At 36.5% G+C, this 12285-nt stretch overlaps 1 protein-coding gene across 1 annotated transcript; it reads left to right on the top strand.

The window, feature by feature from the left end:
• The first annotated feature begins 835 nt into the window (after positions 1–835).
• LOC139961477 (organic cation transporter protein-like) lies at positions 836–12171 on the top strand. Its single transcript, XM_071960668.1, has 11 exons — positions 836–1118; positions 1702–2177; positions 3313–3416; positions 4413–4567; positions 5306–5474; positions 6185–6317; positions 7124–7212; positions 8729–8937; positions 9669–9777; positions 10613–10822; positions 11472–12171. The coding sequence occupies exons 2-11, from the start codon at positions 1767–1769 to the stop codon at positions 11527–11529; spliced, it is 1647 nt and encodes a 548-aa protein (XP_071816769.1). The 5' UTR covers positions 836–1118; positions 1702–1766; the 3' UTR covers positions 11530–12171.
• Positions 12172–12285: the final 114 nt, after the last annotated feature.

Raw genomic sequence — 12285 nt, 5'->3', positions numbered from 1 at the left:
CTTTAGATATCCTGCGGGGGTTGTACCAGCATATAAAATGACCTATGATCTCTCTCTCTCTCTTTCAAAGTCGACCATGACCATGTCTTTCATAACTGAACAACAACCCAACATTCATATGTATGAACTGGTGCAACAGGTGTAGTGAAGGAATAATGTCATTTAAAGAGAACCATCATCTATCGTACCAGGAAATAAAAAAGAGACCGATTTAAATAATAAAAACAATGGAGAAGACAGAAGGTTGGGTAACGTACGTGTAGGTCTATGTATTTGGGGGAACCGGTTATGGGTTTGATGCCATACACACATCCAACATAGCGAGTGAAATTCAGAAATAAATAAATATATATATATATATATATATATATATATATATATATATATATATATATATATATATATATATATATATATATATATATATGGAAATCCTACGCACAAGAGGTGACACGATCAATAGGAGATCCGAGCTTATTTCTTTGTGTCGCCATGGGAACTCCAAGCTATCGAACCGTAAACGGTTGAAAAAGAAGTAGTCTGTTTTGACCATCCAATGGCCTGAAGATCGTCGCTCTATGCGTGCGTGAAACCCAGGGTAGCAATATGGTGTAATTTGTATATCTTGTGTTATATCTTGTGTTATATATATATATATATATATATATATATATATATATATATATATATATATATATAATACAGATGGTATAGAGAAATAGCGTATACTGAAAGGTACATAATTATTTATAGGCCTATATAGATCCACTATATAACGTATTTATTTACTCTGAATATTTGGATAAGTTTTTATATGACTATAAAGTGTAAAGTAGATCAACTTCAATGAAAGTAATAATACTCGTTCAGCTTCTGTTTGGGTCAAAGTTCGGTTTATTAAGCTCCAATCTCGATCGGGAGAGAGATCATTTTAACCACAATAGGACCCTGAATAAGTACAACCTCTTTAAAATACTTTTGTAGCTAGGACCGTAGTGTATCAACAGGGCTACAACATATCACATGTGCTTAATAGTATTATTGCGCTACGTACATTTTCATTTTTGATTCTCTTACTGAGCTAGGTTTTCAACGGAATAAAAGCATTCATCACTAAGGTAGGTCAACTCGACTTTACTACAATTTTTTTCTCTCTAGTATTGGTATTATTATTATTTTTACTGAAAGGCATTCTCTGTGTAAATATGATATAATCAGGTACGTGTAGATTACTATGCCATTTTTAACAGTATTTCAACACAATATTCATGTTTGTAACATGATTGTGTATGGGCATGAGAGTCTTTTGTTAGTATAGACCGTCGTATCCATTAGCACATCGATATAATTTGTTTATAAGTTATAGCCTATACTCTTGCTTGGTAATTCATGTTATTATACGAAGCCCAATTGTGCCACCCTACCTTTTCACCGCCTCCCCCAACAAAATAAAAGAAAGAAAGAAAAGAGAATCGAGTAGATTGATTTCTCGAAAGGACAGAACGCTGAGTCCGTATGTTTTAAGTGTTTTTGAGATAATTAAATATTTCATAGGAGTTTTGAGACAGATACATCTATGGTGTTATGCCTGGGTGCTAAGCTGCATATAATCATGTCGCATGCTGTTTATAACCTTGTTCCTCATTATGCCTCAAATTCAAGTTTTTAAAATATATTCTCCCCCCCCCCCCCACCTTCTAGGATTATTCCCTGGATTCAGCCGTTTCCATTTGTCTGTGGTGACGAAACGACGAAAGAAAACCAATATGGATTTTGAGGAGATCTTAACGCACATCGGAAAGTTTGGACCATTCCAATGGAGAGTTTACCTCGTATTATGTTGTATTAGTCTGGTGACACCCTTTCACCTTTTCTCACAAGTCTTTTTCGCGAAACCTGTAGACCATTGGTGCTACGACTCATCCATCGATGCAATCAACTGCAGTGTCTTGAACGTCACTGACGGAATAGAGTGCATTGAAGCTAAACGTAACCTATACATTCCAAGAACGGCCGATGGGGACGGTTTCGAGAAGTGCCAAAAATATCAATTGGATGGATATCTTCTCGATTACGACGGTGCCGATGCCAATACAAGTGTCATCGCGATAACCGGTTGTGACGATGGTTGGGTATACGATCCGCGGGTACCCTACGGTTACTCGATTATATCAGACGTAAGTTTCATGCCGAATAAACTTGACTTTATGTCACGCAAAATTTCAATTATAACCTTGTTTTCTGTGCAGCAATTAACGATTAACAATTATTAGTGATTAACTTTAGGCTGGGGACAAAGGATTTAGATGTGTCTCCTAAAGTGATTGAATCGAGCCGCAATTGTGATACCACACTAGCGCGATGATATTCGGTTCCCAAATCTTATCTATGGTTGATATTTTGAACCTGTCATTTATGAGCGTAATGTACTGTGTTAACGGTTGTATTTTAGGCTCGGGACCTTTAATGTGTCGTGACCTCGTCGTAACATCGTCGGGAAGGCGTCGGGAAGCCCGGTTCTTCGTCTCCTCTAAACACCCCCCCCCCCCTCGAGGTTATGTTTTTGTATTTTCCATACAAGGACTTTTTTTAAAAATATTTCTTTGACAGAAGAGGAACATTATAGCTTAATTTTTAAATGAAGAAACCAAGCGTGAAATCTTAGAACATAGTCGGTGGAAGAAAGTTAATCAGTTGAGATTTTTTTGCCCCTTCAATGGGAGGTGGCTGATGTTAATTTGATTTGAGGGGGGGGGGGGGTGGGCAATCAAACAATCACTTCAAACTTTCTCTACAAAATGGATCCTTTGTTTATTCTGTATCACAAATTCCAGTATAACTGGATGTTGTTGAACAAAACGGTAATTATTATATCTTCCTTAATTTGTCAGCAAAACGTCACTTTTTCAAGTAACAAAAGGGCACGTTTTTCATTTACAAAAGTAAAGCTAAGCGTACTTTCAACTATTTATGAGGAGGTTTTCAACATAAATTAGGAGGTTGGGGCTCTTGTCCCCCACCTCTCCCACTTTCTCCCGCCCCTCCGTACTGTGACTCAGCCGACCCTGATTAAGAAAAAATATGCTTCATTGAGATTCAGCTGACCTGGGAGTTTTCAGTGCATGGCTGCAATGTAAGATATTTTCAGTTTGTCTATGGTTTCAGTGTTCTCGCGCATGCGCATGGATTCTATTAAACACAAAAACATACAAACGCAAGAAAATAACGAATAAAAGAAGAGAAAAAAAAAACACATTTTACAATGATGGCAAGAAGTATTTCACTAACATTTTAAATCTGATCTTTCCACAGTTTGAGCTAGTTTGTCATCGGAGATCCTTGCCACAAATTGCCATGTCTATTTTCTTCTTTACCATTATGATTGGAGTAGTTTTCAATGGCTGGATATCGGACAGGTCAGTTTTAAGTCTTTACTTTGTATTAATGTCACTTTTCAAACAAGCTAACAAGAAATAACAACCAACAAGAATAACAAACAAGAAATATTACAAACAAGCAAACAAACAAACAAAAAATTAAAAAAACGAAAAGGAAGAAGAAAAAAGAAAGAAAGAAAAATGGGAAATGATAAAGAATGTGCGACAAATTGTTGTCAACATTGTATGACCTGATATAAGTTGGCATTCCCTCATTCATTCCTCCACACCTCCATGCAATGGCTAGAGTGAAGGGAGTGGTAGGGGAGGGAAGGGGGGGTGGGGAGGCGGTAAACAACCCACCTCCTATCGTCAGTCGTAGGAAAATGGTCCAAACGGACGTTTTTTAACATTCAGCCGGAGAAGAATTAGGCCATTGCTGGAGGTGTACACTCCTACCCCTCTCAACCCCCCTCCCTCCCTCCCATACAAATTCACACAAAACATCAAGGGCATTTATTAACACAGTCTTGTTTTTAGAATTTATACACTTTATTTATAAGTCTAACTATTCTTCAGAAGCACCATTTTGACGATTACACATTTATTTTATTTTCTGTAGGAGGATCTCCAGATCCCCTACAGATCCCTACAGATACCCTACAGATCCCCTACAGATCCTCTACATGGGGGTCGGTATGGGCGAACCCAGTGCCCCACACCCTCCTATGTTAAATCATTGTTTCACCTCTGGTCTTTCCATAAAGGTTCATGCCCCTAAATAATTCGTTCAGGGGAAATTTGGAATTTGAACCCCGCCTTTGCAATTCTAATCACTCAACTGTCTCTCTGCAGCGACTGCCTAAAGGTTCATCCCCCTACCCCACCCAACCTGCCACCTTCCAACCCTACACGCCCCACCGCTTCTACGCCCCACCCACCCACTCCTTACTCATGGTGTGCCATATTGTGACGTCACACATATAAACAAATACCCCATTGGCAAGTAAAACTACATTTTCCTTTTGTTCACAGGATAGGGAGACTCTACACCATCTTAATAATGAGTGTCGTTGTGTGTGTGTCCGGATCAGCCGTTTGTATCGTAAAAAGCTTCTGGGCTTACGTCATACTCCGGTCAATTTGCGGTCCTTGTGTTGTCGGCTTGTTTTCGGTTCCTTTTGTACTTGGTGAGGATGTAACTGGTTCTCTTCTATGTCATGCTTATGTTTGGCGTAAGTTTGTTGTAAACGCGTTGTATCTATGCTACGAGTTTCCGATGTGTAAGATAATCGTAATCCTGTCGTAAATTTCTTCGTGGCGAGATTAAGGTCAACGTAAACGTGGAGAAGAAAATAAGTTTTAATAAATACGAAAGTAATTATTAACTTCCGATATGTAAGTTGTCATAAACGTAACGGAAATCTGTTGTTCCGTGTTTACAATGTTTACGGATGCGTAATCACATCGTAAAACGCGTTGTTTCAAAATGTACGGGTTTCCGATGTTTAAGGTGACCGTAAGCAAGATGTAAACATCCAAGGACTGTGCTTACGATAACATAAATGCGTGTCTTTTCCCGGGGATGTATAGTGGTGGCTCAAATACGGACTGCGTAAAGCTCTTATAACACATATTTTGGGCCTGTGGGAATTGGGGGGGGGGGGGTATTTAAACAGGCTTACAGTCGAAGGCGAGACCGAGTCCGGGGTCTTGAAGTCTTCATTTTCCCTTGAGTATCTAATGAAAATGAGAATTATTATTCCTTTCATACTTTCAAACAAATGTTTCATCATGGAACAATCTCAATTGCAAAAGCTGCTACAAATGAACAAAATGAACAATTTTACTAAAACTGTTGCAGTTAGATAATGTTAGATTAGATTACTCTAAATCTTCTTCTTTATAAACTCTTTTTTATCCTACAGGGGCTGAACTCGTTTCATCCGAAAGTAGAATTCTGACTGGGTTTGTCATCGAGTACTTCTTCGCTATTGGTTACGTTTTAACCGCTGTCCTCGCCGAATTTATTCAAAACTGGCGTCTCCTTCAACTGACCTTAACGCTACCAGCACTGCTCATTATAGCATCTATACCGTAAGCATTATAGCAGTAATATATATATATATATATATATATATATATATATATATATATATATATATATATATTTATATATATATATATATATATATATATATATATATTTATATATATATATATATATATATATATATATCCATCGTGTATCGTTTCAACGGTTTTGGTCCAATTTTAGCCTAACTTGACTTGTTACGTAATATTTGAGTCATTCATTTTGTAACTACCTTTCACTGAGTTCAACAATTCTTAGAAATATATCCCCCTAACTCCAGTCGAACAGTCGCCTCCCCCCATCTCCAACCCTGCGGATAAATTGGTTAACCAATTGGCGTGTGACATTGGCTGATAACATTGGTTGACCAACGTACAACACTCTCCAATGTTGCCAATGCTACCCCTGATGAAAGGTTAAAGCGTTCCTTTGATTAATGGTCATCGGTAGTTTTTAGCTAGTGCGAATAGTAGCTTGTTACATATCGCTAAAAAGTGATTTTTTTTTCAAAAGTATGCATTTCATATATTAAGTGTCTCTCCCTCCAAATTCTTTTCAACCATTGCAGAGAATTAAAATATAACAATACGATGGCACACAGAAATGCAGTAAAATTTCCTGTTAAGGTTTGATCAGGCGTGACCATTATTCGAACTTACCAGACATATTTAGGGAGGGGCAATATTGATATGACCTTTATATGACCTTTCAGGTTGATCGTTGAGTCTCCGAGATGGTTGCTATCACGTGGGCATAACCAGAGGGCGATAACGGTCATAAAACAGATTGCCAAGGGAAACAGGAAAAAGATGCCGGACATAAGCCAAGAACCAACTTTCTCCCAAGTGAGTGTTCAAACAATTTGTTCGTTAATCCGTTTAATCGTCCATTTACATTTAATATCCCCCCTCCCTCCCCTCCTCCCCCTTTCGTATATAGAAATATATTTTGTCATATATATATATGGTTATGCCACATTTCTAGAGTTCATGTGTTCTCGGTTCACCGTATAATCCGTGATATCCATACGGGGATTGCGGCCTGATTTCTCCCGAATCTTCCTGCTGACTGCTAGCTTTAACGCAAACAACAGTACGATTTAGTGTAACATATAGTGATGAAGAAACCTGGTACAAAGGAGTATAGGCTACCCAACCAATCGTGATAGATCCCCATAATAACCGTAATCGTGTAGTCACTTCCAAGGAATTTTAAATTTAAGAAAATTATTCCGAGGGTAAGATTAGACTTAGTTTAGGCTGTATACAATTTATAAATACGTTATGCGTATGCTTAGATGCTTAAGCATATATGGAGCGATGGATTGGTTATGGTATGTGTGTAAGGGGGGGGGGTGAGGGGGATATGGGGATTCAGCTATAGTTATGGAACACGACTGTAATTGGTCTCAGTTTTTAGAGAATGGACAGGTCTAGTTGTCTTTGAGAAATTGTTTTTCTTCGTCCAAACAACAATAAGATAAAAATAAATACAACCATAATCACAAATTTATGGTTAAATTTTTTTAAGAACTGCAAAAATATTCCCATGAATTTACTAAGTTTATACTTATTTTGTTATTTCAATTTCTTGTAAAGTTATACTTTAAGTAAATTATAATTATGCTTCACATGATCTTTTATTTCTTCAGACAAAAGTAGTCGATGAGAAGATTACAATGAGAGAATTATTTCGACATCGAACTATGGTCACAAGAACTCTAATCCTGATGGTCGCCTGGTAAATAAAGTCACCCTTTAAATGCAGGAACAATGTGTTGCCTCCATTTATAGAGGCAGTCGTAACAACAACAACAATAATATATATATATATATATATATATATATATATATATGTGTATATATATATATATCTATATTTGTATATAATTTTCTATATAAATTTCGCAAAGGGGAGAGGGACACCTTCACCTAATAAACCCCTCCTCAAGCCCCCTCCCCTACCCTTGTAGACACCTTAGGTCAGTGTCAGCGATATTATCATCAACTATGAAGCTATCGAACTTTCTGTGAAACCTTCTTTTCTGTATGTTTGTCTATGTTTATTTATGATGTGTGGTATGATAATGCGAGAAGACCACTTAGTAATAACGATAACAATTCATGGCAATGATGGCACGCATTTGCTTCCGTAGGCAAGTGCTGATTTTCTATTAGGTGACATACAAAATTGCAAAGAATATTGTTGTTTTTTAGAAAAACTGCAGATGAGAGGTTAATATGACTTCTATGTTTGCGTATGTCAATATGCCCTCTATCTAGAAATGACGACTTTTTAGCAATATCTTTGGGCTCGAAATTAATCATCCCGAGGCATAGATATTTTCTTTCGCTGAGGCCCCAAGTAACCCAAACATGAGCTTTATATGTTCATTTCAGCTAAATATTACATAATTTATAGAGTTTCAAGAAAGATGCGGCTAATATTTCGATGGCGGTAATTCCATTAGAGTATCGAAAAGATAATTTACGATCATTTGCTACAAATCTTAGGACTAAATGTCAAAATAATCGAAAATCGATTTTCACGAAGGTTCAGTTTGCCCCAGACGGAAACTGCTCAAGCTGCTCAATTGAGCATTTAGTGAACCTAATGTTATAAATTAACACTGATGTTGACTTTGGGCCTTCCATGCTTTAGGTTGCTAAATTTCTCGGCTATCGTTCGTCTTCATGAAAACAGTTAGCTCTAATTATTTGATTCAGTGAAGTGGCTGAAGGTTTTGTTAATATAATCAATATTGAGATTTGCTCAGAAAACGATGCATTTGACGAGATTTTGAGACATTTGTAAATACTACGGAGCCCAATACAAACCATTGTTGACCTCACTGAACGAGTGCGTTAAAATATCACGCATTGCTTATATTAAGCTTTAGTGCACATTACCAAGAGTTTCAAACTTGAATACCACGAATACACTGCCGACTTGAGATGGAAAAAAAATTGCCCGCACAAATGGGGTGCGGGTGGGGTGGATGGGTGGTTCCGATGATACCCCCCCCCCTTCATCCCGCACGCCCTACAAAATATAAACAAAAGGAAAGATGCAAATAAGAAATAAAGTTTAGGAACTTTATCACAAATATGCACAGAAAACATATTATTTTGTTTTAAATCCTTACATCAACATGACATATTAATATAGAAAAAAGGCAGAACATATTTAAAAATGCAGAATTTGGTAATTTTACAAGATTTTTTCATACTTGATTTGCCTCTTCTTCTATATACAGGTTGACCAATAATATTGTTTACATGGTGATATCCTTCTCTGCTGGGGCATTTGGAGTGAATGTGATAGTAGGATCTCTTCTCCTGGCTGCTGTTGAAATCCCTGCCAACACCATTGCTATGGTTACAGTGAAATACCTGGGAAGGAGATATCCACAGTGTTGTATGTTCTTCACAGCGGGAGCTGCCTCCATCTTAAGTCGATTTATTCGTGAGTATGCATGGTGTTATTTGGCATAAAACAAAATGGCAACAAAATATAATATCATCACTTTACCATACATTCCCTCCTCCCAAATTCCCTAGAAGCCGAGACCCAATATGTGACTCAAGAGTTATTCTCAAACGACACAAGTGAAATTTTTACATTTCTTCAATTCCATGAATTTGATATAGAATAGTTGTATGTTACTACACAGTTCTACTCTAAGGAGGACATAACTCGCACGGGTATATATTAGGATGATAGATAAGGTAATTTCGCGATTAAGGAGCATAGAGGATAATTGTAATGACGATCTCTCTAGCGTTACCCTCTGGTTCATTCTATACTTCTTATGTGTGGAATCCATCGATGTTTTGATTAGATTTCACCACAATGAAATACATTTATACTCGTAAAGGTCTCGAGTCATAACGCTCTCCCACCCCCTTCCCATCCCACCCGACCCCCATAAATTCGCACATGCGTGAAATTTACTGTATAATTTTTGTAACATGGGTGAAAAAATTCAGTGCCTCAAAATAGATAGTTGATACTTCCCCCGTTTTGGATTTGTCAACGTAGCTGTTTTCCTTGCGGCTGTGGAGATTAAAATTGCGTTCGAAGAATTACATGTATGGTGACTATTTTTACTGTATGTATGACCGTTCGTTACGCGAGCTTTAACAGATTAAAATGAAAGGCTTATCCAATTTCCGTTTTTCTTTGCTTTTTGGCAGCTATTGGAGGATGGCAAATTGCGGTTGTCGTTGTCAGTAAATTAGCTATATCTGCCAGTTTCAACACCATCTTTGTATACACCGCTGAACTTTACCCAACGTCTGTAAGGTAACGTATATATATATAAGTACGAGAAACAGGATTATGTTGTTACAGCGTATGGACACCAATTGTTACACAGTGTGTAGGTATAAAGTAACTCATGATGTATATGTTTTACCCGATGTACTTGCAATTACTGCTTATGAAAATACACACTGTGTAAAACGTGCCATAAGTTATCAAGCAAGTAGCAGTGTAGGGCCTATATAGCCAAATTCTTCTTAAAAGTAAATTTGCTCAAGTATACAGCTAGTTTTTGTGTTAATATTTACTGTTTGATAACAACATATTAAGATGTTTACCAGCGATATATAGGCACCGATATGCATGCCAATTTATTAAGAACTATTGTTTCTCCCAGTTACCAGTTAGCGAAGTATAAAGCCACTGGTTTACCATCATAATGATTTGAGAGGTATATGTAGTTACTCCCTATTGTGACATAGCGCCAACATTTTAGAAAAGTTTTGAACATTGTGTTTTGTAGTATATTTGTAACACGCTGTTCTATATATATATATATATATATATATATATATATATATATATATATATATATAAATATATATATATATATATATATATAATATAAATATAAATATATATTTATATATGTATATAAATATATAGCCGATATGTATAGCCTATATATACACACACAACACACACACACACACACACACACACACATATATATATATATATATATATATATATATATATATATATATATATATATATATATATATATTTTTCTATACGGCACATATTATTATTTATGACTTGGCTAATGTATACTCGATCTTTCTTCAGAATTGATTTTCCTTTTTTTGTATTACAGAGGTTTCAGCCTATCTATTTGTAGTATGATGGCTCGTGTGGGCGGGACAATCTTCCCGTTCATTCTGTTGCTTGCAGACTACTGGCAACACTTTCCCTTAGTAATTTCAGGGATTTTAGCAGTAATCTCCGGAATAGGGATCCTGCTCTTACCTGAAACAAAAATGGCTGCCCTGCCGGCAACAATAGAGGACGCATTGTATATCGGCAGGTGAGGTCAATAATGTTTAGATTATTATTGTGAATTAACAACCTCCCAAACACCTTCACCGTCACCCCCCCTTTCACCTCACCCAACGACAACCAGATATAAACAGTACCAATGATAACTTTAAGCAAACTTATTTGTGGTATGTTGCATGCCGTTAAAAAACCCAGAAAGAACAGATTGTGCTTCTATATCACTTTTCATTTTGAGATATTACCCTATAATTTTCTAAGGCTAATCAATTAATGTGACTGGATTCCTAAGTCTAACACAGAGACAATGAGCTCAGTTCGTCAAATGTAACACCTTTAGAAATCATTAGGAAAACACAGGAGTTTAATGCTCCCAAATAACATGCATTATAAATTTGTCAATGGCAGAAGTTGTTGAAATGTCATCTAAGTGTAGCCTGTTGCTCATATGGTGTTAAAGAAACATGTTTTGGTTGAGTTATTAGCATTTATAAATGATGCATGTAATTAACATTTAGGACTGCACTGAGGATCGGACGTCATTATCAATTTAGCCTTAAAGAAGCAGTCCAGGGATTTGGCGACATATTTGGAAATATTACCAACACTCCAATTTTATTTCCTTTTAGACCACATTATATCAATGATAATATGTTTCATTTCTTTATTTTTTTCATCAGGAAACGAATCCCTGTACCAACCAGCCCAGGCGATGAAGAGAAAACGAATGAACTGTGATCTAATTAACACACCCGATTGGCACAATATTCTAATCACTGTACTTTCATGCACCGCTTCATAGCGCTTATACTGGCAGTATAAAAACAGTATATATGAATAATATGGTGTTTTCTATAAAGGGCCTCATTGTCAGTACGAGTGCTTCGAAAGCATTATATGGGATGACAGTGCAGAGTAGTATACACCAATGAGCATCATTCCTGCATGAATATTTATAGCTACATAATCCCAAGCCCACCGCTTTCCTTCAATTATCCACATTCGCTTCGCAATTATCCGTAAGAAATGTTCTTGTTTGGAGAAAGATACATGGTTAAAATTGTTTTTGGAAATGAATTTTATTTCGGATACACGCTGACATGTATGCCGGACTGTCCCAATAGCAGCTTATTATCATCCTTGTAAATATGAGTGCAGGGTAGCCTACATAATGAGATGCATTCCCTGCTGATTATTCATTACCACATTGTACCTGTTAGATATTCTTTACTGCAGACTTTTCAACATCCAATTATCTACACCCTCGTAAGGAAATATCCATAGGAAATCTTAGAATTATTAGATAGGTATATGTATTTACCCCTTATAGTGACATAGCGCCAATATTTTAGAAAAGTTCCGACAATTGTGTCTTGTAGTGTCTCGTAGCTATATATATATATATATATATATATATATATATATATATATATATATATATATATATATATTATATTAGTAGCAGTTTTATCCGGAATAGGGATACTGCTCTTA

Source organism: Apostichopus japonicus, chromosome 20 (genome assembly GCF_037975245.1).
Source record: "Apostichopus japonicus isolate 1M-3 chromosome 20, ASM3797524v1, whole genome shotgun sequence".
NCBI classification, from domain to species: Eukaryota; Metazoa; Echinodermata; class Holothuroidea; order Aspidochirotida; family Stichopodidae; genus Apostichopus; species Apostichopus japonicus.
The sequence above is the reverse complement of the archived record's forward strand: the minus strand, read 5'-3'. Positions and strand labels throughout refer to the sequence as shown.